Here is a 27577-nt window from a genome sequence, read left to right as displayed (position 1 = left end):
CTACCCCTTGCGCTCACTTTTTGCAAGATGGCATTAGGTTATAGCCATACTTAATATTAAATAAGCTACAGGCTAGGTTAATTTAATTCAATTTAACAAAAATTGATCTAGCATATTAAGCTATTTACAAATTAAGGATTTGTTTTTCACAGTTTCAAATCTTAGCAATTTAAAACATAAGGTAGAACATGGAGAAGTGCATTAATTATACAAATGCATATGTAACTTCTAAGAAAAATAATTACTTTTCAAAATAGCAATAATAATATTAATAAAATTTATATATAATATATATATAATTAAATATGTATATATGTATATATATGTAATAAATTTGCCCAAGGTCACACAGCTGGTGTCTGAAACCAGATGTGAACTTAGGTGTTCCTGACTCTAAGTCTTGTGCTCTAACTACTGTGTCACTTAGCTGCCCCACAAAATATCTTTACAAAATGAGAATTACCAAAAGAATTTCTGTAAGATATTGAGTAGGTCCTCTATGGTTTATTTATGGGAAGATATGGATGAAAATCACAAAGAATTTGTACTAATCACCTAGATTCTGTATAGTGAAGGAAGTATATGTTAGTAAAATCACACATCCATTACCTATATATACATTGCTAAGCAATTGCTTCTCTAAATGGAGAGTCTTACTCTTTGTCTCATCCAAGAGAAAATTTTAAAAAAAGGTAACCTGTGTAGATAGGATTCTTGTTACATAAAATAAATCCAAATAAATTGAACCAAACTCCCACTCATCCTACCCCACCTCTGTATCTGTCTCTGTCTGTGTCTCTCTGTCTCTCTCCCCATCCAAAAAGATCATTATTTTATTTTCAGAATTTGTACCATTGTATTTTTGATCTAAGAGCCATTGAGTCATGACTGATGAAGTTATGATTAATGGAACTACTGAAATCTTGCGTGGTTTTTCCTTATCCTGATGTGGATCACTTATGAGTCAATTGCGTGTATCCTGCTGCTACTCTTACTAGGAGATTTATTGTAAGACCTTTGAGTTCTCTCATTTATGCAACACTGGAAACAGGTTGACAATGGATTTAAATCCTTAAGGAAGACTTAGGCCAAGAGGGTAACTATGATGCTAAATGCTTCTTGATTTTATGTTTTTAACAAATTTAATTAAACTTTTTATTTAATTGACCTTGAAACTGAGTGATTTATGAACAATGGGATGTAAACAGAAAATGGTATTCTGCAGTGAGAAAGGCACAGGAATAAATGAAAGGAGAGAGACTGAGAGTAACAGAGCCTTTCACTTCACATTGCTTTTACAGAGGACAATTTAAGAACAATCTATAAAATAAAAGAAAAATGACTATAATACAGAATACAAAAGATCAGCAAACAAGTCAACTAATATTTATTGAGCACCTGTTATGTGCAAGACATTAGAGAGATGCAAACTAGTACAAAACAAAGTCCCTGCCCTCTAGGAGTTTACAATCTATTTGGGGGAGGGAGATTCTTTCATTATAGCTAATGAATTCTAGGAAAATACTTGATTTAATAGACTAAAATGTATGCTAATTCCTATGGTAGGAGGGAATTATAGAAGATCAAAATAGCTACAAGGATTGGGTGATCAAATAAATGTGAAGAAAAATTAGAGATGTCATGAAGGCCAGGATTATTCTTTAGATTACATTACTTGATTTTGATTATAGGAAATAAAAGATAACAAATAAGGCTGGTTATCAGAGTCTTTCTCCTAAAAAAAAAAAAGGCAGGGGGAGGGGGAGCTAGATGGCTAAATGGATAGAGCACCCACCCTGAAGTCAGAGGGACTCGAGTTCAAATCCTACTTCTAGCACTTAACACTTACTTAGGTGTGTGCAAGAGCAAGTCACTTAATCCCAATTGCCTCCCCAGAAAAAGAAAAGAAAAATAGAAACATTTTTGTATGACACTTGCTTAAAGTTTATAATACTTATTTGTAAGGGCATGATAAAGGTTAGATATTCTAATTCTGTGTACAGTCTTCCCATAGGCAAAAAATATCGTTCATTTCTAATTTGGTTGTTCGTAGAAAATATTTTCTCCACAGAAACAGTGGTAATCAAGTTTTCTTTGTTATTTTAAGACATGACATGTACAAATATGTACCATTGTTTCAACTCCCACATAAATTTCAGCGTCTGTTGCCTTTTTCTGAAATTTTCAGAGAACAGTAAAAATTTAGAACTTGTCTCAATCTAATATTTAAATTTGCAAGGATTCCTTATTACAGCCAAAAAAATGTTGATCCTGCTCCATGTAATCATGGGCTTACATCTTCTCTGTCCAAGCTAACAGAAAAAGATTCTTTTGTATTTGCTTTGCTTTAAAATTCTTTCTCCTCCTGCAAAAGACAACATGGATCTACATCTGGATGCCCTTCATCTTTGAGCTTTACTTCTTATATCCTTGTAGTTCATAGACATTCAAAATAATCCATGTGCTGTTCTATTTCATTCATTCAATAAGCAGACTAAATAATTACACAAATTATTTCCCTAAAATACTATCTTCCCCTAGGATTATGAAACTTAAAACTTGACTCATTACATAATTTGAATGCAATAAATGTTCAGTGAAAATATGAGAAAATAATAATATGGCACCATTAAAAATTAAACAGAAAAAAAAAAAGTTGAGAAAAAAAATTGTTTTTTCCCCCAAAATGCTGGCTCTTGAGTATAAGATTGACCAGATGGCAAATGCATTATTTCTTGTAAAAAATGTTTAAAGCTAAGAGAGCATTTTAACAGTTATATGAGGTGGGTGATATGGGAAAGCAATAGAAAGGTTTAGAGATTTCAGGGAGGAAAGACTTATGTATCCAGGCAGTGGAGGATCAGGACAAAGCAAAATTGAAAAAAATGCTAAAGCTATCATCAGAACAACATGCCAAGTTCATGGATCCAAATGACTAGTTTTACAGATATGGAAGCTTCGGGTAGAGTATAGGGAGTGGTGAGAGAGGATCCTCAAGAAAGAAGAATACTCATGTAAAAATAATGGAAAGAGACACAAAAAAACAACTAGTTGGCAAACCATGGCCACAAATCTCTACTAAATATAGTACAGTAGGAAAGGAGCTCAGTAGTTTTGTCAAGTTCTCCTTAGTTTTCAGGACCAGAATTCATGAGGCAGTAGCTATTATAGAAATATAGTGATAGTACAGTGAGCCAAGATCTGGATGATTTAAAAATGAGTAGTCTTCTGTGCACCAAATGTAGCTATGAAAATCCACATTTTTTCCTACCATAATTGCAACTTTTTTTGGTAAACAAAATAGAATCAATCCTTTAACAATTAATTTCCTCAAGCTTGAATCCTTATTTGATCACCAGTAGACATGAGTAATAACTGGAAACCACACTCATAACAGGAGACCTTTTAATAACTGAGATCCATTACTTCCAGCAAAGCGCAGTCTCACCAATAGAAGGCATAGAATTTCAAGTATTTCAAAACCTCACATCAAATCAAAATTCCTTTTGTAATCATTTGTTTTACATGGATTAGGGAAATAACCTACTTGTCAGGAATCATCAGCCTACAATTATGTGTCATATCAATTGTTCAAAAATGAGTCATCCCTACTAAAAGAGGTCACTCTAAAAAACAGGGAGGAGGCATGCAAATTTCTAAGGAAGTTAAGTTGGGAAAAGCAAAATAGATACAGAGATCTCCTCTGGAAATGGCAAATCAGGCAAATATGCTAGAATTCTAATTTGTTGCAAAGATGTGACTGTGGTCCACAACAGATAAAAGGCTGGAGCAACTAAGTAGCACAGTGGGTAAAATGCCAAACTTGGAGGAAGGAAGACCTGAGTTTAAATCCATTCAGCTTCAGATAATTACTAGATGTTTGACATTAGATTAGTTTGACATCATTTAACTCTGCTAAATCTCATAGATAAAAGGAACTGGAGAAGGAAATAGAAAGACACGCCAGGATCTTTGCCCAAAAAACTCCAAATGGGATTATGAAATGTCACACAGACAGTGGAAATGATTGAATAAGAACAGCAAAAGGTGACCAAAGCAGTTGATTTTTTTTTTTGGGGGGGGAGGGAAACAAAAAACAAAAAACTTTAAGTATTTATATATAAAGCCAATATTTCAATCAACTTCAACACATAAAATGTTAGCAATTCTATATACTCAAGACTGACGACTTGAAAATTTTTTCTCCAACTGCTAACTATTCTGACATTCATATATATCAGACTACACAAAGAAAGAGGGATTCCCCATCTCTCATGCCTGATCTTGCAGAGAGTACTGCATTCTACAAGTAATAAGAAGTCAGAGGAGATGGGTGTGGGTGGGGTCCTTTGGCAGTCTGTGCATATTGTTAATGGAATGGGAGGGCAAGATGTATAATGATCCAAAGAATTTTGAAGATTCCAAAAATAATAATGAGAGATTGTAATTCACATTTAAAATATATGAAAGATGGAACTTTGTCAATTCTCAGGCTTTCTTTTCTCAACAGACACAAAATCACAGAACTAAATAGTACCTTCAAAGTTAGGAACTCTAATTCTTCCTTTCTATGACAGATTAAAGAATTGAGGCCCTGAGAAGGGTTTTAATTTTCACAATGCCACAAGGCCTTTTTGTGACCATTGAGATTAAAAGGCAGGTCTTTTGTATACAAATCTAATGTTCTTATTACTATAATACTTGTTACTATAATAATATAGTGCCTTTCTATGTGATGGGAACACATATCATGTTTATAGCATTATTGTAGCATAAGAAAGTCCAAACTAAATAAAACTTCTCATTCTCCTGTTCCACATTATGGAATAAAATATTTCTTTTCCCCTATAGATCAGTGAAGACATAACACAAAATTTAATGAATTTGCATTAAATGTTAAGGAGTTCACAATATCAAGGGAGTTATTAGAATACCAATTATAAATCTCTTGGCAAATAATTATTTTTTATATTCCTTACTTATATCAAAAATTTTCTCTCAAAACAGTCTTCTTTCTCAGTACTTCTGCAAAAGACAAAAGTTTCTAAGTCAAAAATTAAGTTATTTTGTACAATAAGTGTATGCTATAAGTGATGCATATTCCTCATAAACATGATGCTAAAATCCAAGGAACATGCTATTTAATGCTTCCTCAAAAGGAATTTTTTTCACTAGTAATATGTATACTATATAAAGACTATAGATACATTATTTTTACAATCATATATTCTGTGGTGGGAAATCTAATAATATTTACATTAAAAAGATAGAATGAAACAGTAAATTTAATAAGAAATGGTAAGAAAGACAAAGTTGATATTATTTTAAAAAACAATAGCCACAACAAACAGAACTTGAAACTAAGGCTATAGCATAATTAGCTGAGGGTAAGAAAAGTGGGTTAAGTTCAAAAGAAAAGTCAAAAGTTTTCTTGAGCAAATGAGGTGATTTGCCAGGAATTTGATTGGCTGACTAGATGGCACAGTGATTTTTGTTATCAGTAGGTAAGAGGATGATAAGGTGACCAAAGCAGCTGATGATGGGAAAAAATGGAAGGGGGAAAAAAAAACAACCACATATCAGAATAAGGGCATTTATGGGTCATTGAATGATAATTTGGGTCTTCATTATGTAGGATTGTAGAGAAAGAAAGTCTTCTTAAACTTTTTCCATTAATAATCCTTTTTTTTTTGTCTGAGAAATTTTTACATGACCCTGGGTACATAGGTATATGAAATAGAAATATAAATCAAATATATAATCATAAGAAGTCATAATTTTGCTATCTGGATTCTATATCAAGTTTCCTTTTAGCTAGCTATTAGGTAGTTTTAGCTACTTTTAATATATATATTTTAGTAAGCCATGTTAAGTGAGAGAAATTTCTTTCTTTAAAATCTCTGTACCAAATGTGTTTTTCTTTGTTTTTACATAGCAACAATATAAAAGTTTTTATATTTTTACTTGTTAGCATATTAAAAGCAAATAGACTCAATAAATGATAAATCAATTTCTAAGTAGTAACACAGCAACCTCAGTTACATGGCACTCTATAAATTAAAATTATTAATAGGCACTTCAGAACATCTATAGTAAAATATGAATTTAGCATCATATGGAGACATGGCAAGATCGAAGATGCCTTCTAAATTCTCAGAGAATTAAATTGCCTTCAATAGTAGTGTTATATTTGCTTTATCACAATTTTATAGACTTTCATAATTTCTAGTATGTTGAGTGGTAATGGACTTTAGATATTAGAAAACCATAAAGTGAGAGCTAGAAATGAACTCACAAGTCAATTTGTCCCAATCCTTCACCTTACAAATGAGGAAACTGAAGCCCAGAGAAGTTATTTATCCAGAGATTCACAAGAAATAAATAAGGAATAAGGATTCAAGTCCTGGGTCTATCCATACAGAGCCCTTATCAATATGCTAGCACATTATCTATCTAATACAGATGAGAAATTATATTTTAAGGTCATGGTTAATTTGGCATTTATTTATTAAAAGGCACGATTAATCAGAATACCACATTTATCCAATGATGCCAGATGCTTATCACTGATATTAACTGTCCAAACCTGTGATTTCATTAGTGTTAGAAACTCTTCATATGGAAATACTTCAACAATGCAGGTTCACAACTTCATAGTTCATTGTGTGTAGAGACTTTAATTTTTGGTATCTGTATTCTCAGTAACTTGCACAGTGCCTGATATATAGTAAGTGTTTAATAAAAGTTGCTTGATTGATTGGCATTTGAGTAGCTTGGTTCTCCAATAGCTTAGGTAATTAACTTGCTCATAGTCACAGAATTACTAGATGTCAAGATAGAAAGTGAATCAAGTTCTTCTTACTCTATAGTTAGATTTCCATCCACTATATATTACTGATTCTCTAATGCTAAAATTAAAAGAAGTATAAAATCCAGTGGCTACTAAAACCAAATTATTGGGCAGCCATTTCCTTTCTAATGTCATTTGGGATAATGAAATGTATAGATCTAGATCTATAGAATTCACTTTTGAAGCCATGTCAAAAAATGTTGAAATATGAGATTTATCTTTCTAAGTTCATCTCAATTTACTAATACAAATAGGAATCTTACACAAAGCTATACATATACAAATGTTTATAATATCGGGTTACCTATTTATATATTTGGTCTAATTCACAAGAAATTGAAGAAGTTATATTTAACAACATAAAGAGAAAGGTTAACATATTTCCACAGCTGTTAATATTCTTGGTTTTTTTGTAAACCTTTTTTTGTAGTTATTAACTTACATATTATCATACCCATCCCTCTCCTTAGAATGCACTCTCCTTGAGAGGAGGGCTTGTTTTATTTTCTTCTGTCTTTTGTGGAGCGGGGGAGAACAGTATCTGAAGCATGTAACTCAATCCCTAACATAGAGTAGATAGTTAATAAATTCTTGTTGACTAATACCTGAAAAGACCATTTTTTTAAAAACTGGGCTTATACTTTCTGACTAATTTATATAAACAAATTTGTAAAGCAATGGTTGTTTCCCCTCCCCCAAAAAATGACATGTTATAAGTGCTACAAACATTTTAATTTTGAAAACAATTAAAAGAACAAAAAAAAAAGAAAGAAAAAAACACCCAATTTATTAGTGCCAGTGAATGTTCCTGGACAAATAACAGAAACTAAGCTACTTTGGGTAGCAGCCTACATCACAGAGTATCAAAATAACATTTCTTCTAAGTAAAACAGCACACTTCCTTGTAACTGAGTCTGTAGGGAGTAAAAGTCCCCATTGTTTATCCATGAAACCGTCAATGAAAAGGTGCTACCTCTAAACGGGCTTCCAGTATAACTTGACATGGAAGGTAGAGCTGTCCAAACACACACCTCTCATCCCCTTGCAGCATTCTCTCATACATACATCCACACATAGGCATATACAATAAGATCACATATGGCCCAAAGCACAGAATTCCATCTAAAATAACATTTCTATATCAAAAGCAGGCCTTCATATTTACATCAGATGCTCTAGCCATGGAAATGGTTTTGCTTGGAAATCATAGTGTTAACATTAAAATGTTCAACTTGTCAAAATTATTTATCAAATCAAAGATGTATCTACAGAAAGATCTATTTGATCATGTGCAAGATTTCTAAGGCCATTAGAAGTCCTTGTTCCACAGGACCAGTGTTGCCAACACAAGAACCTACTGATACATTTAACAAGTCTTTAGTCTCTGAATGAAGCCAGCCAGACATTGGGAGACATTCATGAACTGCAGGTTGTTGGCTCAAAGGTCTATAATTTGAAACAAAAAAAAATGTTCATGGGATAGCACCATAGAAATTCTCTTTCAGCAACAGATCATTTTTGCCGCCAAAAAATTTCTTTACTCACTCCCAGGGTGGGGGGGAAATCTTATAATTGGTCCAGAAGCTACCATTTGGTTACCACTCAGTGTCATTTCTGTTTAGCTAAACCAAATACAACAATGTCAACAGCAATTTTCCACAAAATGTTCCAAAGGAAGAGGCAAGCAGTGGTGAGGACATCTTTACTAGCTGCTATATGAGAAAAGCCAGCATGAAGAATCCTGCTCCCAAGGCTTAATTATTTCCTGTTGGGTTCCAAAGACATCACATGGCTTCTTGGATTTAAGGTGGATGAGAAGAAAATACCTCCACAGAGAAATGACTTTACCTATAAACCGAGCACTTTGGGGAACTGACAGTAATCATGCTTGTAGAGTATTAGCAATAATGTTATACCATAAAAGTTTTGGGAAAGGTGAAAATGGTGTAAAGATTGGTTATATTTCAAATATCGTAAATTGGAATAAAAATGAAAAAAAATGAAGCTGACACATTCTAGTTCCAAAACACTGAAGAAATGAATTTTTAAATTTTTGCCACTCACAGACCACTCTCACTAGACCTCTCTGTGTCAAATTATATCATGTTTCTGGTTTTCAGGTTTGCACGCATCCTCGATACAAAGCCGAAAGAATTAGAATAAGATACAAGAACAGTGTTTTGGGTTGTTTGTGAGCTGCAGTGATTTATTTTGTTTGTTTGCTTGCTTTCTCCTCTCTTTGATACCAAACAATTCTTAGAAAAAGTCTGCAGAGTCACTTTTCCTGAATGGAAATAATTCAGTTGCCAAGCATTCATAAGAAATGTCAAGACGTTTACAAAAGCTCTTCTAGTCTTCCTGGAAACCCCAGCAGTGACCTTCCAACAACTTTGCAGATATTGTCAATCATGGAGCCCATCAATCACCATCATGGCTATTCCGCTGGGCTACCTGAATATTTCAAGTTGGGAACAGAAACAATTCTGATTTTGGAGTTGGTTGATTCAAGCACATTATAGAAAATTGTTGTGCTAATAACTTTAGAAGGAAAAAAAAAAAAAAGAATACTTCTCCCCATCAAGCTCGCTTCTTTTCTTTTGGACATAGAGGTTTTGGCATTATTTTTTGGTATGAGTGGTAGCTGAATATTTTCTGCTTTTGTATCGTATATGGAATCCTTTCTTGTTGATTGTATCGTCAGTGTGGAAATAAATTAAAATAGCATCCCCTGATGAATAGATTTCTTCAGGTGGCTGGAAATTAAAAACAAATAATACAGTTTTTTATGATAATGCTTGAGAATTTTTTAAAAGTCCTAATTTGTATTGCAATTGTAATTTCACCCAGAGCAATGGAGTTATTTCCTTAGGTGCATTTTCTCATATATAAATCCAACATAAACCAATGGGCATTACATAGGCTTGTGCTTTTGAAAACTGACTGCATACACCAAGAGTCAAACAGTATGAAGTCATTCTAAACAGCCTACATAGTTAAGGAGTAGCCTATTAAAGGCAACTAGATGGTTCAGTAGTTAGAGCTGGACTCAGGAACATCTGGATTGAAATCCAGCTCCAGATGTTTAATAGCTCTTGACTGAGCAAATCACATAATCTCTGTTTGTTCCTTATTCGTAAAATAGGGATAATCATAGCACCAACTTCAGAGTTACCTGAGGAGCAAATGAGACAGTATGGAACACAGGAGATGTTGAATAAATGCTTTCCCCCTTCCTCTTTTCTTTCTTTATACCTTATACCAAAGACCTAATACTATCAAATACTATCTTATTTTGTATTGGGGCTTTGACTTTCTGATTCTCCCTCCTCTCTATCCACAAGACTTCATGTATGTGCACTTATACTCTACTCAGTGATGGTCTCTATTTTTAAGAACTATAAAAGGAACAGGTAGTTCATAAAATTCCAATGTTTCATTTTTATAAATAAGAAAACCGAGATCAAAATATTAGTCATTCACCCAAAATTACAAAAGTAGTAGCAGATCTACAGCAAGAAGCTAGGGTTCTTGACTCCTAAACTAGTTTGTGTGTGTATATGTGTGTGTGTGTGTGTGTGTGTGTGTGTGTGTTTTCTCATTCAAAATAATCAAACTCCAAGGATTTCAGTTTTATTCTCATATGGGCAAGTTGATATTCAGTAAATATCTAATTCTATCCTACTACTTACAGAATTTAATAAACACTAGAAAATTGATAGGAATGTCTTTTGAAGAAAAAATGTACATTCCAAGGGGGGATATTTAAATGGCAATGCAACAGGGAATGTGTATTAACTGCAGAATCATGGCATATCAGACTTGGAAGGGCACTTAGAGATCATTTGAGTGCAATGTTCTCATTTTCCAGATGAGATCATTGCACTTCTCTTAAAGGGCCATAGGAAGTATTGGTGAAGAGCTTTAGCCTTTGAATTAAAATCTCACTTTGATATCTCTGTGGGAGCTCAGAAAGAAATTTTAACATTCCTGAGTCTTTGTTTCTTATGCAAAATAGAGGTACTAATATTTATGAAGACTAACTGACAAAAATGTTGTGAGGAAAATACTTTGCAAATCTTAAAATGTTAAAGAAAAATGAACTATTAGGATGAGTAATAATAATTACTATGATAATTTTCCTCACTTAACAGATGGGGAAATTGATAGGGATAAAGTGCCTTACCCAAAATCACAGCAAGGTAATGAGACTAAGAAGATGACAATGATAGTGATAATGATGATGGAAATAATAACATATATAGTGATTTAAGGTTAGAAAAGTGTTTTACATCTGTTTTCTCATTTGGTGTGAGCAATAACATTGGGATAGTTTCCGCATTTTATAGTTGAAAAAATAGATAAAGATCAAATGCCTGGTTCAAGGTCACACACTTTCAATCACAGTTCTTCCTGATTTATAGCCATCACTCTTGATTCCAATATAGGCTGTAATTGTTTTTGAAATGGCTCACCCCATTTTTCAGATTTAAAAAAGGCCAAGAATAGAAGAATTATTTGAACTTTTTTTAACACTTGAGGATATTAAAACTTTTCTTCTATAAGACATCTACAATTATGTGGATAACTACATTTTGAGAAAAGAGATATGGACTAAATTTTAATTTTATTTAGAGCTTCATGAAGAAATAGTTTGCTCCTCATCTGTTTCAGTTTCCTATAAAAGACACCAGAAGCAAAGTCCAGTCTTCTCCTGAGTCCAAATGAATATGGGAAATAGGACCAATCAAGCTTCTTGCTATTTTTTTCTAATGTTATTAATGAGTGGAAATGAATTTGGGGTCAACTCTATATTCTCTAAAAGGTTTCATTCCTAAGTTTTAAAAAATGCTTTCAAAGTCAAATAATTCTATGTATATAATCCTTTTAAAAATCTTAAATTGACTAACATTTAAAATTACTACCCCCAAAACAAAAAATGATATATTTAAATCAAAATCAATATAGAAATATTCAGCATGATTAGACATTTTTTAAAAAATATTCAAAAAAACCCAAAAATTATTAAATAGCATACTTCATTTCATTGATTTGTTAATCAGAGATTTCATTAATGTGAGTGTTCCCTTCAACAAATATAGACTGCAAGATCATCAGTTCTAGAGGGACTGATGACATGAATTGCTGTAGCCAAAAGACTATGGCCAACATATATATATATTTTATAAGTCTCTTTAAATTCAGCTAAGCTGGTCTTTAAATAACAGACACTTGTTCTGTGAAAGGCTTATCCTTACAGACTTCCCAGCTTGGGAAAACCTGCCATAGCTTTATGACCAATGTATAAGCTTCAAAGAATGTAGGCTCATCCCTACATCAACTGAAGACATCAGAGCAAGACTTCAGTATTTTTTTTTAATTTTATTTAATAATTACTTTATATTGACACTCGTTTCTGTTCCAATTTTTTTCCCTCCCTCCCTCCACCCCCTCCCCTAGATGGCAAGCAGTCCTTCTTTATATGTTGGAGTATATCCTAGATACAATATATGTTTGCAGAACCGAACAGTTCTCTTGTTGCATAGGGAGAATTGGATTCAGAAGGTATAAATAACCCGGGAAGAAAAACAAAAATGCAGATAGTTCACATTCGTTTCCCAGTGTTCTTTCTTTGGGTGTAGCTGCTTTTGTCCATCATTTATCAATTCAAGACTTCAGTGTTGAAGTGTAATAAACACAAATCGAGTTTACCATTTTCTTATTTTCAAAGATTATCTAAACTTAGCACTTTAAAAAAAGTGATCTTTGGTCTGCTTCCCTTTAAGCTTTTTTTTTTTTTTTTTATTCCATGTACTAGTTTATTTCCACTTTATATCTTGTCTGGACACTGGATAAACTAAATGGTCTCTCTCAGTGTTCCTTAGAATTCAATAAAAGTCAATATAAAATGAGTTTTGGGGAGATATTTTTAAGGTTTTTTCTTAGTCAATTTCAATCTTGAATTAGGATATTAATCAGTTGATCAAGAAAGAAATAAGACAAGAAAGTCTGCACTTCTTCATAAAACACAAAAGCAAATAAAATAAGGAGCTAGATAGTTTCCACTATCACTGTAATAATTCTATTTATACAATACTTACCCCTGAGCCACAGAATCGACCAAGATTCCTAGCTGTTGAATCATGACCATCAAAAAGCTGAACGTAGTCATAGCCACAGTCTGCTTCTTCTTCAACCTCAAAAGTCTGAAAACTTAATTCAACTGAAGATCCTCGTTCCGATATCAGCAGCCATTCACAACGGACTTGGACAGGGTAATTATTATCACCAAACTGAGCATGAGAGTACAAGTCTCTTGGATTGGATTCAGCTTTCAGTCGACCACCACATTCTGCCTCAAAGTAGAAGAAAAAAATGAAAGAATCAATGCTAATATTTTATAGCAGTATTTCTATCATCAGGATGCCATCTACCTGTTCACAATGCTGAAATTACCATTTAGATAAAGGTATCATGTCTGGGTCTACATCTATTTATATGTCCTAAGAGATAAACAATATTATTCTCCATGCTTTTCCTTATTTCTTTCACCTTTACCAACAAATGAGAGTTTGTGTATGCAAAAGGTGAGAAATTGGGGAAAATATTTGAAAGATTCTATTTCTCTGATTCTATTATGAACAAGGGATTTTTATAGTTAAAGAGGCTAGGTGTGCAATGGATAAAGCATTTCACCTGCAGTGAGGAAACCTTGCATTTCAAATTCAGCCTCAGACACTTACTAGCTATGTGATCCTGGGCGAGTTGCATAACCATGTTTGCCTCAATTATCTTATCTATAAAATAAGCTGGAAAAGAAAATAGCAAATCGCTCTAGTATCTTTGCCAAGAAAACCCCAAATTGGGTCACAAAAAGTTGGACACAACTGAAATGAATAAACAATAGTTGTAATGAATAATTTAACTCTAAAGAAAACATGGGTCAATTCAGAGAAATGGGAAAATTCTGAGCTTTATTAAACTAGTGTTATTACCTTTGTGAATAAATCATGAAAGAGCTATACTAATATTAGTTACAATTCATCATAATACAAATCATCATGATAAGGTTCACCCAACTCAAGGCATTAGAGATAAAAGAAAGCAAAATGTATGGTGCTTCTTACCAATGGTACATCTGGTATTATACTTCTTAATGATTTTTTGGGGGGTGATTTGTGAAAATCTTTCAAATCAGAGAAATTTTAGTGCTAAACGAGTAGTCTCAATTTGCGTATATATATGTATGTGTATGTGTGTGTGTGTAGGAGGAGTGGATTGATTCTAGTACCACTATCTTCCACCTAAACTTACATACACACACACACACACACACACCACACACATCCTTCTTATTCTTGCCTTCCAGCTCATTCATGGCAGTAGTCTAAAAATCCACATTTTGAAAAATTCAGGATAATAATTTGAACATATACAAAAGGAAATGAGGTTGATATAAATTCCATGTCTTTGAACTTTGGAGTCACAGAATCTCAGAATTTCAGAGTTGGAAAGACCTTTCATAGACTAATCTGACCTATATCTCAATAAAAATCCCCACTATGAAATACTTGACAAATGACCATCTAGCTTCTGCTTGAAGACCTCCAGCTAGAGATCTTCTTGAAGCTATTTATCCTCCTTTTCCATATCTCTAAAAGCTTTGGTTTTTGTTTGTATTTTTTTTTTTCCCTGTCATTAAGACAAAATTTGCCTCTTGGAAATTCTCTATCACCTTACTCCTTTTGTTTCTGGTGAGGGCAAGAAGAACAAGTTGAACCTTTCATCACATGACATCCCTTAATACTTGACTACAGATATCATACCTTGCATTATCCTTCTCTTCTCCAGATGAAACAACTCTACTTCATTCTAGGCTCATTTTCTGTTTTTACATAGCAATATGTAAAATATAGACTGAGCTCTAAAAATTATGGGGGTTGAATAGACAGTTCCCACCATTGCTGGGATTGAGGAAAGTGATATGAAGGCAAATGAGTATCACAACAGGAAGATATATTCCAGATCCCCCAGGAAAAGAAAAATCATCTTCCTCTTGATGTCATGAGGGAAAGGTGCAGAAAATATTTCTCTTAATCTCTACAAACTAATAATCACTGCCATTGTGAATAAGCCTTTTTGATCATATGTTTTCTTTTTTTTCCACTAATTAATACTATAAAACACCCCCCAAAGACACAGGAATGATGATGGAAAACTAAACACAAAAATATTATTTGATCATTCATAGTCAAAACAAATTGTTACTTTTAAAAATAATTCTTTGTAATTATAGCCTATGGTAGAGTGGTATATAAATAAAAATCTTCAAGGCAAACATAAATATTATCAAAATGCTGATGCACTGAGGTTGAGTATACATGAAACTCATTGATAGCTGTTTTTATATTCATATAAAAATTATGTATATAAGTATATAGGTATATAATAATATGTATATTAGCTTTAGTGAATAATCAGATAAACTACAGTATTGCTTTGTGATTTCTATACAGTTCCACAACATTAAACTATATAATGTTCGGGCTAGTTTTCTGGAGGTCCTCCGGAAGGGCCTTGGTCTCAGCAGGATAGACACCACGAGAATGAAGAAGAATAGAGTCCAAAGTCTTTATTGTCTTTTACAGTCTGTATCTGTAATAGTCTGAACCAATCTCTTCAGTCTGACAGTCTTCCAGTCTCGACCAGTCTCCTCACAGTGCAGGAGGCAGAAGGGCCACTAGATAGAATGTCTATCCAGATAGAATGTCCTTCTTAGTCCTTATATACCTTATTATAATATTACAGCATTACAGCATACTGATTATGTATAAACTAGAGAACCACTACATCACCATACTAAGTACTAAGTATATATGTGAACTAGAGAATCATTATCTCATCAATTCCACTGAGTTAACACCTTGCTTGTTTCAAGTATTCTTCTCCAGAGTTCCAGCCCTCTACATTAAATGTGTTTGGGAAACACATTATCAAGTTTTGGCTCTGGCCATTAAAAAGCCCCTTCTTTTATAATAAAAATTTAAAGAATCCTAATGTGCTAGTCATTAAAATGAAACATTGTAGTTAAGCAGATTTATTCAGGAAATTTTGTGTATGACTTGTGGGAAAATATAGATATTTTGGAGAAGAACCATTTGGAGAATGGTTTCTTGAAAACTCTTACAGTAAGATAGCTTACATAGACCCAACACAAAGATTTCTTAGTGTAATCAAGACAAAAGAATCAATAAATCTATGAGTTGGAAGGTAGGTCAGAAACCTATACTTCTACCTGGACCTAAACAAGAATCCCTCTGTCCACATTATCATTGACAACAGGTCATCCAGTCATTGACTAGCTTCAATACGTAGAAGGTCCATTTTCTGAGTCAGTCCAATTCATTACTGAAATTGTTAGGAAGTTTCCTTTTTTTCTTTTTTTTTTCCACTTAGACTTGCCTGTCTGCAACTTCAACTCATTTTTTCTAGTTCTCCTTTAATTAATTTTCCTACTTTTCCTCTAACTAATTTTCCTCCAATGTTCTGCATGACAAGCCTTCAAATAGTTGACAATAGCTATCAAACTCTACCACCCCATCACCCCACAGTCTTCTCTTCCATGGGGTAATTAGTCTCAATTTCTTCAAGTGATCTTTGTACACTTTATACCTTTACAAACTGGTTGTATTTTCTGGCTTAGAAAGGTCCTTCCTAAGATACAGTGCTTAGAATAGAGGAGGAAAAATCAAGTTCAGTTTGGGTCACTTCTATATATTGGATGTATGCATAGGTAATTTTAAGGACTTGTAATGATATTCAGAAAATGGACTAATTAAGGATATTGACAAAACTCATCCTATCTATCTCCATGAACAATATGTACCAGATCTTCATGTGCTTATTAATTGAAAGTTAATATTTAAATAACTATTTAACAACTGAAATTAAGTGTAAAATTTTAAAAATAATAATAAAATTACTGTGACCATAACTTCTGGCAATGTTGTCTTATTTCTGTATACTTTTTATACTTGGTAAGCATTTTCATGTTTCCTTTCCAAGGTTAACTGCTCCATCTGTGCTTTGAAACTTGTTAAATCCTTGTTTTCATACAACGAATGTTGTTTGATTAATCATGTCACATCTCCCTTGTTTAATCTCTTTTCCACTGGTTAATTTTTTTAGAGATCATCTAAATTCACCAAAATGTCCTTACCATGCATTTCTGCCATGTCAGATATTCCTTGAATAATACCTGAAGTAGTTGATAAAATTATTTGAAATCTTATTTTTTTCATTTATTCTATTAGCTATCCAAAATCCTTCTTTGTCTTCATCCAAATGAGTAATAAAGAAATTGGATGGGGTAAAGCTCTGTCACATTCTACTACAAAGTTTCCTGCAAGTTAATATAGAACCACTAAGCAACATTATTTGGGGTAGATTGGTATACCACTCATGAAGCCCTCTTGCATCACTATAATTAATTCAATTCAATTAGATAAAATGTATTAAATCCTAGCACGGTTAGGTAAGTTGTAGGCCTGGAGTCAGGAAGATTTATCTTCCTGAGTTCAAATCTGGCCTCAGTCATTTACTAGCTGTGTGACCTTGAGTAAATTAGTTTCCTCATCTGTAAAATGAGTTGTAAATGTAAATAAAATGCCTCAGTTTCCTCATCTATAAAATGAGTTTGAGAAGAAAATGGCAAAACTACCCCAATATCTTTGCTGAGAAAAACCCAAAGTGGGTCACAAAAAGCCAACTGCAACTCAATTACAACAAAAAATAAAATATTCAAGGAATATTGCTAGTCATGGGATTCTGAAGACCAAAATAAAATAGCCCCTCCTCTCAGATTCCATGTTATATCACCTTTTTCATAATACTGCCTTGGGAGACTTTTCTAAATGTTTTGCTGAAATCAATATACAATATAGCTGTAACATTGCCTTGATTTATCAACCTAGACACCTTGTAAATTACAAAATATGTAGTCACTTTAGCATAAATTGTTCCTAATTAATCTAATTTACTTCTTACTGGTTATTATATATTTAAAAATAAACACATATAATATAGTGATTTGTTTGAGAATTTTGTCAGTTATTAAAGCCAAGATTATTGGTTCATATTTTCTCTAATCTACTTGCTTTGCTTTTTAAATCAAGAACATCTGGTACCCCTATGTTTCTAAATAGCAGGACTCAAATTATATCAGCAGATTCCTTTGTTACACTGACATATAAACTGTCTAGGTCTGTAGTTTTTAATTGACCTAATACGAATAATTTCATATCTCTTCTGTACCTAATTGGTCTACAAATCTTTAAAAATTTTCTTACTAGCATTCTTGATACCTTGTGTAAGAGGGGTTGGGAATAAAGTAAGGATTCTGTGTCTCTTTCCAATCTCAATCCTCTATTAAAATATGCCATTTCTCCCCAGTAATAGGTGTCAATATCCTTGATTCTTGTTCCAATTATAAATTGTCTTAATTACCATAATCTGTCTACTTAGAATCTATCATGTTTGGAGTGACTACATATTTAACTACTTATTAACCACAAAACTCAGAAAATAACCACAGAAATCCACCCAGAAGATTTCATCATAAGTACATACATATGTTTGCATGCATGTATACCTTGGCAATAGCCAACATGAAATAGGAAACAAAGAAGACATAAAGAAATAAAGAGATTGAGAAGCATAGGAAAACTGAGAGCTTCCTAGAGCTTTCTTTGAGTCAGACATTTACCACAAGAATTAATCATTTAGTTTATCATTGTTAATTCTCAGGATTTTCAGATGTATCTATACGATATAGGACCCTCCTTTTTGCCATGACAAAGAAGCAGAGTCTAACCAGGGCTGGCGATCAAGAGGAAGAATAGAAAAGAAAATGACCCACATGTGCAAAAATGTTTGTGGCAGCCCTTTTTGTAATGGCAAAGACTGGAAACTGAGTGGATGCCAATCAGTTAAAGAAACAATCAGCAGGGTGATTTCAGAAAAGCCTGGAAAGACATGAACTGATGCTAAGTGGAGTGACCAGAACCAGGAGAACATTGTATACAATAACAACAAGATTATGTAATGGTTAATTGTGATATATTTGGCTCCTCTCAACAGTGTGGAGATTCAAGACAATTATAATAAACTTGAGATGGAAAATGCCATTCACATACAGAAAAAAAACTATGGAGGCTGAATGCGGATTGAAGCATTGTATTTTCATCTTTGTTTGTTTGTTTTCTTTCTTGTGTTTTGTTCCTTTTTGGTGTGGTTTTTTTCTGGCACAATATGATATGGAAATATGATTAAAACAATTGCAGAGATTTAACCTATCATTGCTTGCTGTATCAGGAACAAGGGACATAAAAGAAGGAGGAAGAAAAATATAGAGTGCAAAGTCTTACAAAAATGTTGAAAACTATATTTATATGTATTTGGAAAATATAATACTATTGAAAGTTTTTTGAAAAAGGAATAAAGGGAAAAAAGTTGGAGTTCTGAGAGCAGTAGCCTTGGGGAAATAAAGAATTTACTATGGAGTCAACAAACTATAGAAATCCATACGGTCTCTGGTGAGGTTAGATAACATATTTAACATATTGTGAGATATTAAATTTCAAAAGTATATGAACATTGATAACCAGTATTTAAAAAAGAGGAGGAAGAAATAGCAGTAGAAGGAAGAAGCAAACATGATATGGGAAAGAAAAAAAATTAGGTTTTTAGTTGCTGAGTTACCAAGTATGACAAATGGACAGAAATAACATTGGATGCAGCAGAGCAGACATTGCTTTGAATTATTATGGAATGGAATTGTGGGTCACTTCTCCAATAGCAATAAAGAAATGAGGAAGAGCAATCAATGACCCAAACAGCCCAGCTGATGAGCCATCCATACTGGGAAATATCAGGAACACAATGTCCCAGCCAGGCACAAAGTGGTAATTGAGGAAAAGTGGCTATAGAAGGAATTAGTGTCCTGGATTTTGAGTTCCTTCCGATGACTGGCCATTAATCTTCTGAGAGTGAGAGAAGACTAATGGTAGTGCTTGCTAATAGGCATTTGCTTGCTACTAATATGAGCAATTTATTGGGGTGATCTGAGTCTAAGTACCTGAACTGTGCTCCTGGAAATCCTGAATTCCAGATATGCCTATGGTCTATTCAAAGATGACTGGTTTGGGAATAATTGCAATTGGCACAGGCTTTGAAGTAATTGCATTAATATATGTCATTTTTGTATTACTTTGGCTTATGTGGTAATGATCACAGAACTCCTACATTGAAGCTATACTTATGTGACAGCTTCCATTAAGATAAATTTAAGTTACTGGAATTCACTACTATACAAGGGTGAGAGGAGAGCATAATTTTCTAACAGATGGGGGCTAACTCAAGAAATTATTTGACTAAATCCAAACACAGATCACATTATTATTATTATGTTGCAGGAACAATATTAATTTGGCATAATTTAGGTTGGTCTCATAAGAGCAAATAGGCTTTCCTCAATATTTGGCTCATTCAGAAGACTAAGGCTTAAACCATTGGAAAAGCTCTCCTGTTTTCTGAAACACAAAGAGCCCAAACTACAAGGAACTAGTGATCCTGAGGTTTGACAGAGTATTTCACTGCCTTGTTGAACTTCCTTCTGATCCAGGGTGGTTTCCCCAATGAATGAAGAAATAGAAGGGATTAGTGTCTGTTTTTAGTAAATTAAATATTTTTCATTCTTATTGCTCCTAATTTTATTTTCCTTCTGAATTATATGGTCAATTCATGGTTTGTTATTTTCCTTAACTAAAAGGTGAATCACTGAACAGCTTGAGCTAAAGCAAGCCTCGAACAACTGAGAAGAGTTACAAAAAAAAAAAAATAGACTTAGGAGACAAAGTGAGTCCAATCTCTGACAGCTTAATGTTTCCCTATAGCATCCTCTAGTGTTAGGTAGTCTACCAGGGTTACCATAGTCTAATTGTCATAATGGAATAGATTCATGCTAGTACCTGCTAGTGGTTATAATTAAAACACATAAAATATTTCTTTGAGATCTTCAGTGGCTATGTGCCAGAATAAAATGCCCTTCAAAATATAAAGTTATAAACATATCTTATAAACATGAATGAAAATATTGTACAAGTTTCCAGTCATGAAGAAAAAAGGAAAATACATAAACTATGATATAATATGTAAGCAGTAATGTTTCTAAGTCAACTATTTCCAAAAAATTATGAATTGCCAGAAGGCCTTTTGAAAAATACAATGAAATGGAAAATGAAGATGAATGGAACTAGTAACATGACAAGAATAAAGACCAGGAGTAATCTTGATTTTAATTGGGAAAGGATATGTTGTTAATTTTCTTGCATAATAGTAAGTTACTGAATAAATGTTAAAAGTTGGCCTTCAAAAGCTTTTAGTGAAGCATCCTAGGACTAAGAAAAGTTTTAAAAAAAAGGGTTCATGCTTTAAAAAAATCTTCAAAGTAGTATTTAATTTTTTTAAAGAAATATAATAAAGCACAGTTTTATGCAAAATATACCTCAATGCTTAAAACTTTTTTGAGAATTTTTTTTTCTTCCCCTGCTAATAGGTGCTCACTCTCCTCAGCTGTACAGAATTCTATAATGAATTTTTTTTTCTTAAAAAGGTTTTCTGGTCTTTTAATTAAATCACTTACAATCTTATTCATTTTTTTTTCTGTTTTTAGAAACTGAAACAACATTATTTTAAATGCATATTTGGATTAGGAAGCTGGAATAGTTATCAGAGAGGGCAAAATTGTAATAAAAAATACTGTTTACCTAGTCACCGTATTTTATAAGAAAAAAATGATAGTATAAATTGGATAGAACACTTTTCTTAATAACCTGATTTCGAAGATTTACAAAGTAGGAAAGGTACAGTGGATGAAATACACAAGTAGATATCTGGAAGAGATTTCAGATCTCATCTTTTTCAATGAAGTTCAGAAATGGTTGGTCCTCAAATATTATTATTCTGCCACTAAACTTTTTTATTTAACATTCTGAAGAATATTGTGTAAGTGGATAACTACTTTTATGATCAGTTAAAAGTATTGGGATGTAATTGCATTTTCTGTAAGTTTATCAATAGCATTTTCAGTAGAAGTCGAGTAGAACTTCAGAATTTAAGGAAGGTGACAGAGATAATTTATACTTTATACTCTTAATTGATTTTTATTTTGTCTACTAGATCACCATCTTTTGAAATATTTTTACCCATATAGTCCTAAGAACATTAATGTTTATTTAGCATGGAATTATTAAAATGCCCTTAAATTTTATGAACAAATTTACATAAATAAATGATCTAATCTTTGGGTAGATATAGGAAACAATTCTGTATGTGACAATATGATTCTATAATAGTTTGTTGATTAGAGTCTGATGAATACTTTGAGTTCCATGCTGAAAATGTGAGAATTTATCAGTCTTTAGTTTATGAAAGCTAATCAGCTTCTGACAGCCATAATAATTCTATTCATCATGTTATGTTGTTAATATTTTCATTCTTCTCATTTTGCTTGATAATGTTGATAGAAATTATCCTAGGATAACCCTATCCTATTGTTATATTTAATATCCTGTGTAACATTGTACAAGTGGACAAAATCAGTCCTTCTATAGTTAAATAAAAGTATTATGGTATAAGAGCATATTCTCTATGTTCATAGAAAGCACCCTCTATCCAAGTTCAGTAGCAGCTGTGATGACAGGGGTATTGTTTTCCTTTTCCCAGTTAAATTTTTTTCTTAGTCTCTGAATTTTAAAAGGTTTTTATTCTATGAGGCTTAGAGATTATGTGTATTTGTTATGGTGACATCTGTTTAAGAGGTTGTCCTTATGTTTTTGTATGGATCAGCATTATATTTGGGGCAGTTTAGGCAACAGCAACCTGTGAGTATGCTACAATTCTAAAACAGTGTAGCAATAGAGTTCTCAAGGAGTTTTATCATCTATCAGTCCATAAAAATAGAAAACTTCTAAAGGAAAATCCTGGAAACCAGACTGTGTTTTGCTAGGTTTCTGAAATAGCCTAATTTCCTTTTTCAGTTTGTATTGCAAAATTTTTGTTTGTTTTGTTTTTATGTTGCAATGATTTCATTATTTTCTTTATTCATTCCACTATTTCCTTACATTATTTGCAATGAACAATCCTTCTATAATTTCTCATGGTATTGACCTACTCTAAATTGCTACCATGAAGCCCTTTGTTTCTATAAACAAATTCACTTAATTCAAACATATATTTGATACCTCTTTTTTGACATGTTGTTTGCTTAGATAATGCAGATATCATTCCTTTCTGTTCCACTCTTGTCATAGCTACCCATTCAGAGATAAATCACTTTTATTTACATTAGAACCAATAATGTATTTCTACTTTCAGCCTCAACTAATGCTCCATGAGGTAAAAATTATTTTTGTAGGTTTCTGATCTGTTCAGTCATACATTCTCATAATGTCCATTCATTCTCTTACTCTTTTTTGTTGAGGAATATTCTTTCAGTCACTGCCTTAGCATAATAATATTAAATATTTTAAAATAACATTTGAAAATGCTTAGGAACTAGGCTTAAATGGATGGTAGGCTTTGCTTCATTAATACTGTATAGATTTTAGTTAGGATATTTGACAAATTCATAATGATCTGTTTTATAATTTCAAAAGTTCATATTAATTGGTATTAAATAGGGGTTGTTTTGAATGTGTTCTTCTCTTTGAATTTTTATTTCAAGATTTCCCTAAGTTTCAACATACCGAGTTACTCTTAGATAGCTACATTCACGATGTGTCTTGCCTAGAGTGAATCAAGATATTTGTTACTTCATCCATGAGCTCAATCTGATCTCTTGATTCAAATTAGAATCCTTCAATCTTCATTTTTCTTTATAATAAGAATTTCGCACTTATACAATTTAAGTGCATTAGGATGTCATTTGAGAAAAATTCCATGAAATGAAGATGGAAAGATTCTATTATTAACATTGTTTTCTTGGTAGAATCATACTGCTTGATGGCATCCAACTACATCAAATAATTAAGAGGATGGTTTGCTTTGACTTTTCTTGCAATTTGGAAGTTAGAAGAATTCTCTTAATGATGAATTTAAGGCTCAGCAGAAAAATAAAGAACTTAAATGGATCACTAAAACTGTCATATTTTAGATAAATTATTTTTGGCATATATTTTATTATTGGTGTGTTTTGAAATAGAGAGCAACTTTCCATATAGATATCTAATCATATAGAGCTCTCTCCTTGTTGGGATTTAGTTTATTTATTCACAGTACATGTGACAGAATTTCACAACTGAGTCAAAAGCAGGATAAATAACTTTGGCCAGCTTGTTTAATTAGCAAAGAGATAAATAGCTTTTAATCCTTAGAACTTTTAGACATCTACTTTTTTGCTCCAAAGCCAACTTTTTTTGTTGTTAGTGTTTATAAATATTTTAGGTGATATAAGTTGTGATGGCTTGTAAATAAATATGTAACATGTTAATTGACCTTCATCAGGAGTTGCTAGTGTTCACTTCCCTTTCTAAGAGCCCACATAGCACCTTGTTTTAAGATAGATAGGATTAGGGGAGCTGGGTGGTACAGTGGATCGAGTACCAGCCCTGAAATCAGAAGGATCTGAGTTCAAATCTGGTCTCAGGCACTTAACACTTCTTAGCTGTTTGACCCTGGGCAAGTCACTTAATAACTTAACCCCAATTGGCTCAGCAAAACATATATGTAGTATTAGGCTCATGTGTGATAAGAAGCTAGGAAAGCATTTTGCTGTTAATCTGTGAGTCATTTAAGTATTAAGTATTGTAGCCAGACCCAGTAATTTTCAGTTTTTCAGAGAAGGTATAGAATAGATATAGATATACATGTGTGTGCATATATATATATATATATATATACACACACACATATATATGTATATATATTTTTATTATATATATAATTAAATTATTTCATAAAATATATATAATTAAATTATTTTATAAAACTGTATGTTAACAGTTTTAAAGAGGTAAATAAATAGCTTATTTACTGGGAATTGGAAAGAAGGAAATATGAAGAAGCACAATATCAGAGATGCACAAACACAAAAAAGGATATTTTGAAGATTATAATCAATCATTTCATGTATATGCAATTGTCTTTTAACTGAAGAGAGTAAAAATTTTAAAATGAGAAATTATAAATATTTATATATGAAGCTATGAATTTGAAAGGATGTTTTGTTTCAAAATAAAAATTGGAACACTTATCTTTCAAATTAAAGTTTAGTCCATGAGAGTCAAGATACTCTTATTTAAGCCACTGAAAGGATAAAAATCTGAGAAAAATTAAAGAAGGATTAAAAGCTACTTTATATGAGCCAAAGCAGTCAGCTGACAGAAGGCTTCAGTTAAGAGGTTCCTTTTTTTTCTGGAGAGTGGCAACTGATTTCACTGGCCAAGATTTTCACTGTCTTTTGGCATCACCTAATATTGGAAAGAGAAGTTTTTTGTAAGTGCCTTTTGCTGTCTGATGTTACCTCTGGTTTGATTGAGAAAAAAAAGGCTTTACAACTGCTTTTTGTCCTGGTGAGTTGGCTAGATTTATTTATCTTTCTTAAAGTATCAGTCTGAGTTCTCTTTCTATAATCTCCATTCTGAGTTGCTACATCAAGATGAGTGAACAACTGGCTAGCCTGGTCTGTATGGTCTAGAGATAGTCTCTCTGATGATTTTTTGCATTTCTCTGATTCAAAGGAACTTCTATAAACATGAAGAAGAAGGATTTCCTAAATACCCTTTTTGGAGAGAGAATACATTTTTTAAAAACTTGTAAATGCTTGTAAATTCAGGAGAGGAATATTTTACTGGTTAAAGAATAATGAGGTCCAACAGACAAGCAGTAAGGGGAAATACAGATATTACTAAATGTACCAGTGACATGAAACCCTAAAGTTCAGTTATGTATTACCCCAAGTAAATCTAGTTTTCTCCTTTATATGTTATCTTGCAATGTTTCTATTAAATGCATTCCCAAAGATGCTAAATTCATTGGAAGATTATGATCCAGGTTAATATGTGAATTGTGACATACTTTATTATTTAAGTACTTGATTTAATATGAGTATGTATGATGTTTTTAACATTTTGTTTGTTTGCCTTAATAAGTAAATTGGCTTGTTTTTTAAGATGGAAAGTTGTAGGTGTTTATATTACCCATTACTAACCATAATAATACTTTCAATCTTTAAATTTCTACTAGTACTACTACTACTACTACTATACCACTTCTACTATCATTACTGTTACTGCTGCTACTAGGAGCCAGCTTTTCTATAATGCTTTAAATGCTTTACAAGTATCTCATTTTGATAGAAAATAAGAAATATACAAATATAAAATAAAGATCAGTAATAAAATTTGTTATGTATAAAAACAGGGGTAGTAATCATCATCTCAGACAAAGTTAAAAATAAAAATCTAAAGAATTTAATCTAAAGAAAAAATAGGGAAATTATACTACTTGCCAGTCATATTAATCAATGTTGCTTTGGACTATTTAAAATAACTAGACAGTATGAGATTGGAAAATTGAAAAATATGGAAAGACTTAGACCTAAGAAAGATGATCCACTTTCAGGGAAAGAAAAGACAAAAAAGGCCTTGCAAACATGTATGTGAATATATATGTACATGATTATAGATGTCTATTTATACACATGCGTATTTGTCCTTTATGTGTTTGTATTGCATATATGCTTACGTGTATTTATGCATGTATTTTGTGTATATATGGGTGTAGATGTGTGTATATATGTATGTGCAGAGGTATGGATGTGCACACACATGCTTAACAGAAGTCTTCTTGGGGGAGGAGGAATAGAAAAGGGGTTAAAAAAAGAATAGAATAAAAAAGGGCACCACAGAAAACAAAAGAAAACCTACAAGGAAACAAAGAAAATATGGACAGTGTCGAACACAATATGTAGTATTTATTATATAGGCTTTCTGGAAATGGAATTTAATGTTTTATGTTTTAAATCCTCTCGTGATTCTGCTGTGCATGTGGTAATTTTTTTCTTTTCCTATTTTGTATTTAAGCTTAAATAAATAGATAAAGAAATAAAGAAAAAGTATATCTTATTCTGTCCTTACAACAATATTGAAAGGAATTATTATCTTCATTTTAGAGATGAGGAAACTGAGGTAGGCATAAATTAAGTGATTTGCCAAGGTTTACATAGCCAAAACATGACTGGGATCAGATTTAAACTCAGGTCTTCTTGCCTCAGGTTAGTATTCTATTTACTATATGACCTAGATGCTGTAGAGAAACCATATTTAATAAAATGTCAATTTAGGTATATTTTCAGCTCTAATCAAATGCACCATGAGAAACAATGAGTATGAGAAATTCAGAAAAAAATATGAGATATATGGTTATCATCAGATATTACAAATGTATTCTTTTACTGAACTATTTATACATAGTTTTTTGTATGCTGTCTCCCCATCAAAGTGTGGGCTCCTTGAAAGTAACCTTTAACCTTTCTCTGTATCCTCAACTCTTAGAACAGTTCTTGGGATATGGTAAAGTATAATAAATGCCTGATGACACCTTCCCTTCCTTCTCTCCCTACTTCCCTTCTTTTTCTCCCTCCCTCCCTCTTCTTCCCTCCTTCCTCTTTTT

At 32.5% G+C, this 27577-nt stretch overlaps 1 protein-coding gene across 1 annotated transcript in view; it reads right to left on the bottom strand.

Annotated features, from left to right (window-relative positions):
- Positions 1 to 7613: 7613 nt before the first annotated feature.
- Positions 7614 to 27577, bottom strand: part of LOC127541412 (tolloid-like protein 1) — a 74136-nt gene continuing 54172 nt past the window's right edge. The window contains exons 9-10 of the mRNA XM_051966692.1: positions 12949 to 13199; positions 7614 to 9603 (exon numbers count right to left, since the gene is read on the bottom strand). Coding sequence (XP_051822652.1) covers positions 9469 to 9603; positions 12949 to 13199 — 386 coding nt within the window. The 3' untranslated portion in view covers positions 7614 to 9468. The remainder of the gene's footprint in view (positions 9604 to 12948; positions 13200 to 27577) is intronic.

This window comes from Antechinus flavipes, chromosome 6 (assembly GCF_016432865.1).
Source record: "Antechinus flavipes isolate AdamAnt ecotype Samford, QLD, Australia chromosome 6, AdamAnt_v2, whole genome shotgun sequence".
In the NCBI taxonomy this organism is placed as follows: domain Eukaryota; kingdom Metazoa; phylum Chordata; class Mammalia; order Dasyuromorphia; family Dasyuridae; genus Antechinus; species Antechinus flavipes.
The sequence above is the reverse complement of the archived record's forward strand: the minus strand, read 5'-3'. Positions and strand labels throughout refer to the sequence as shown.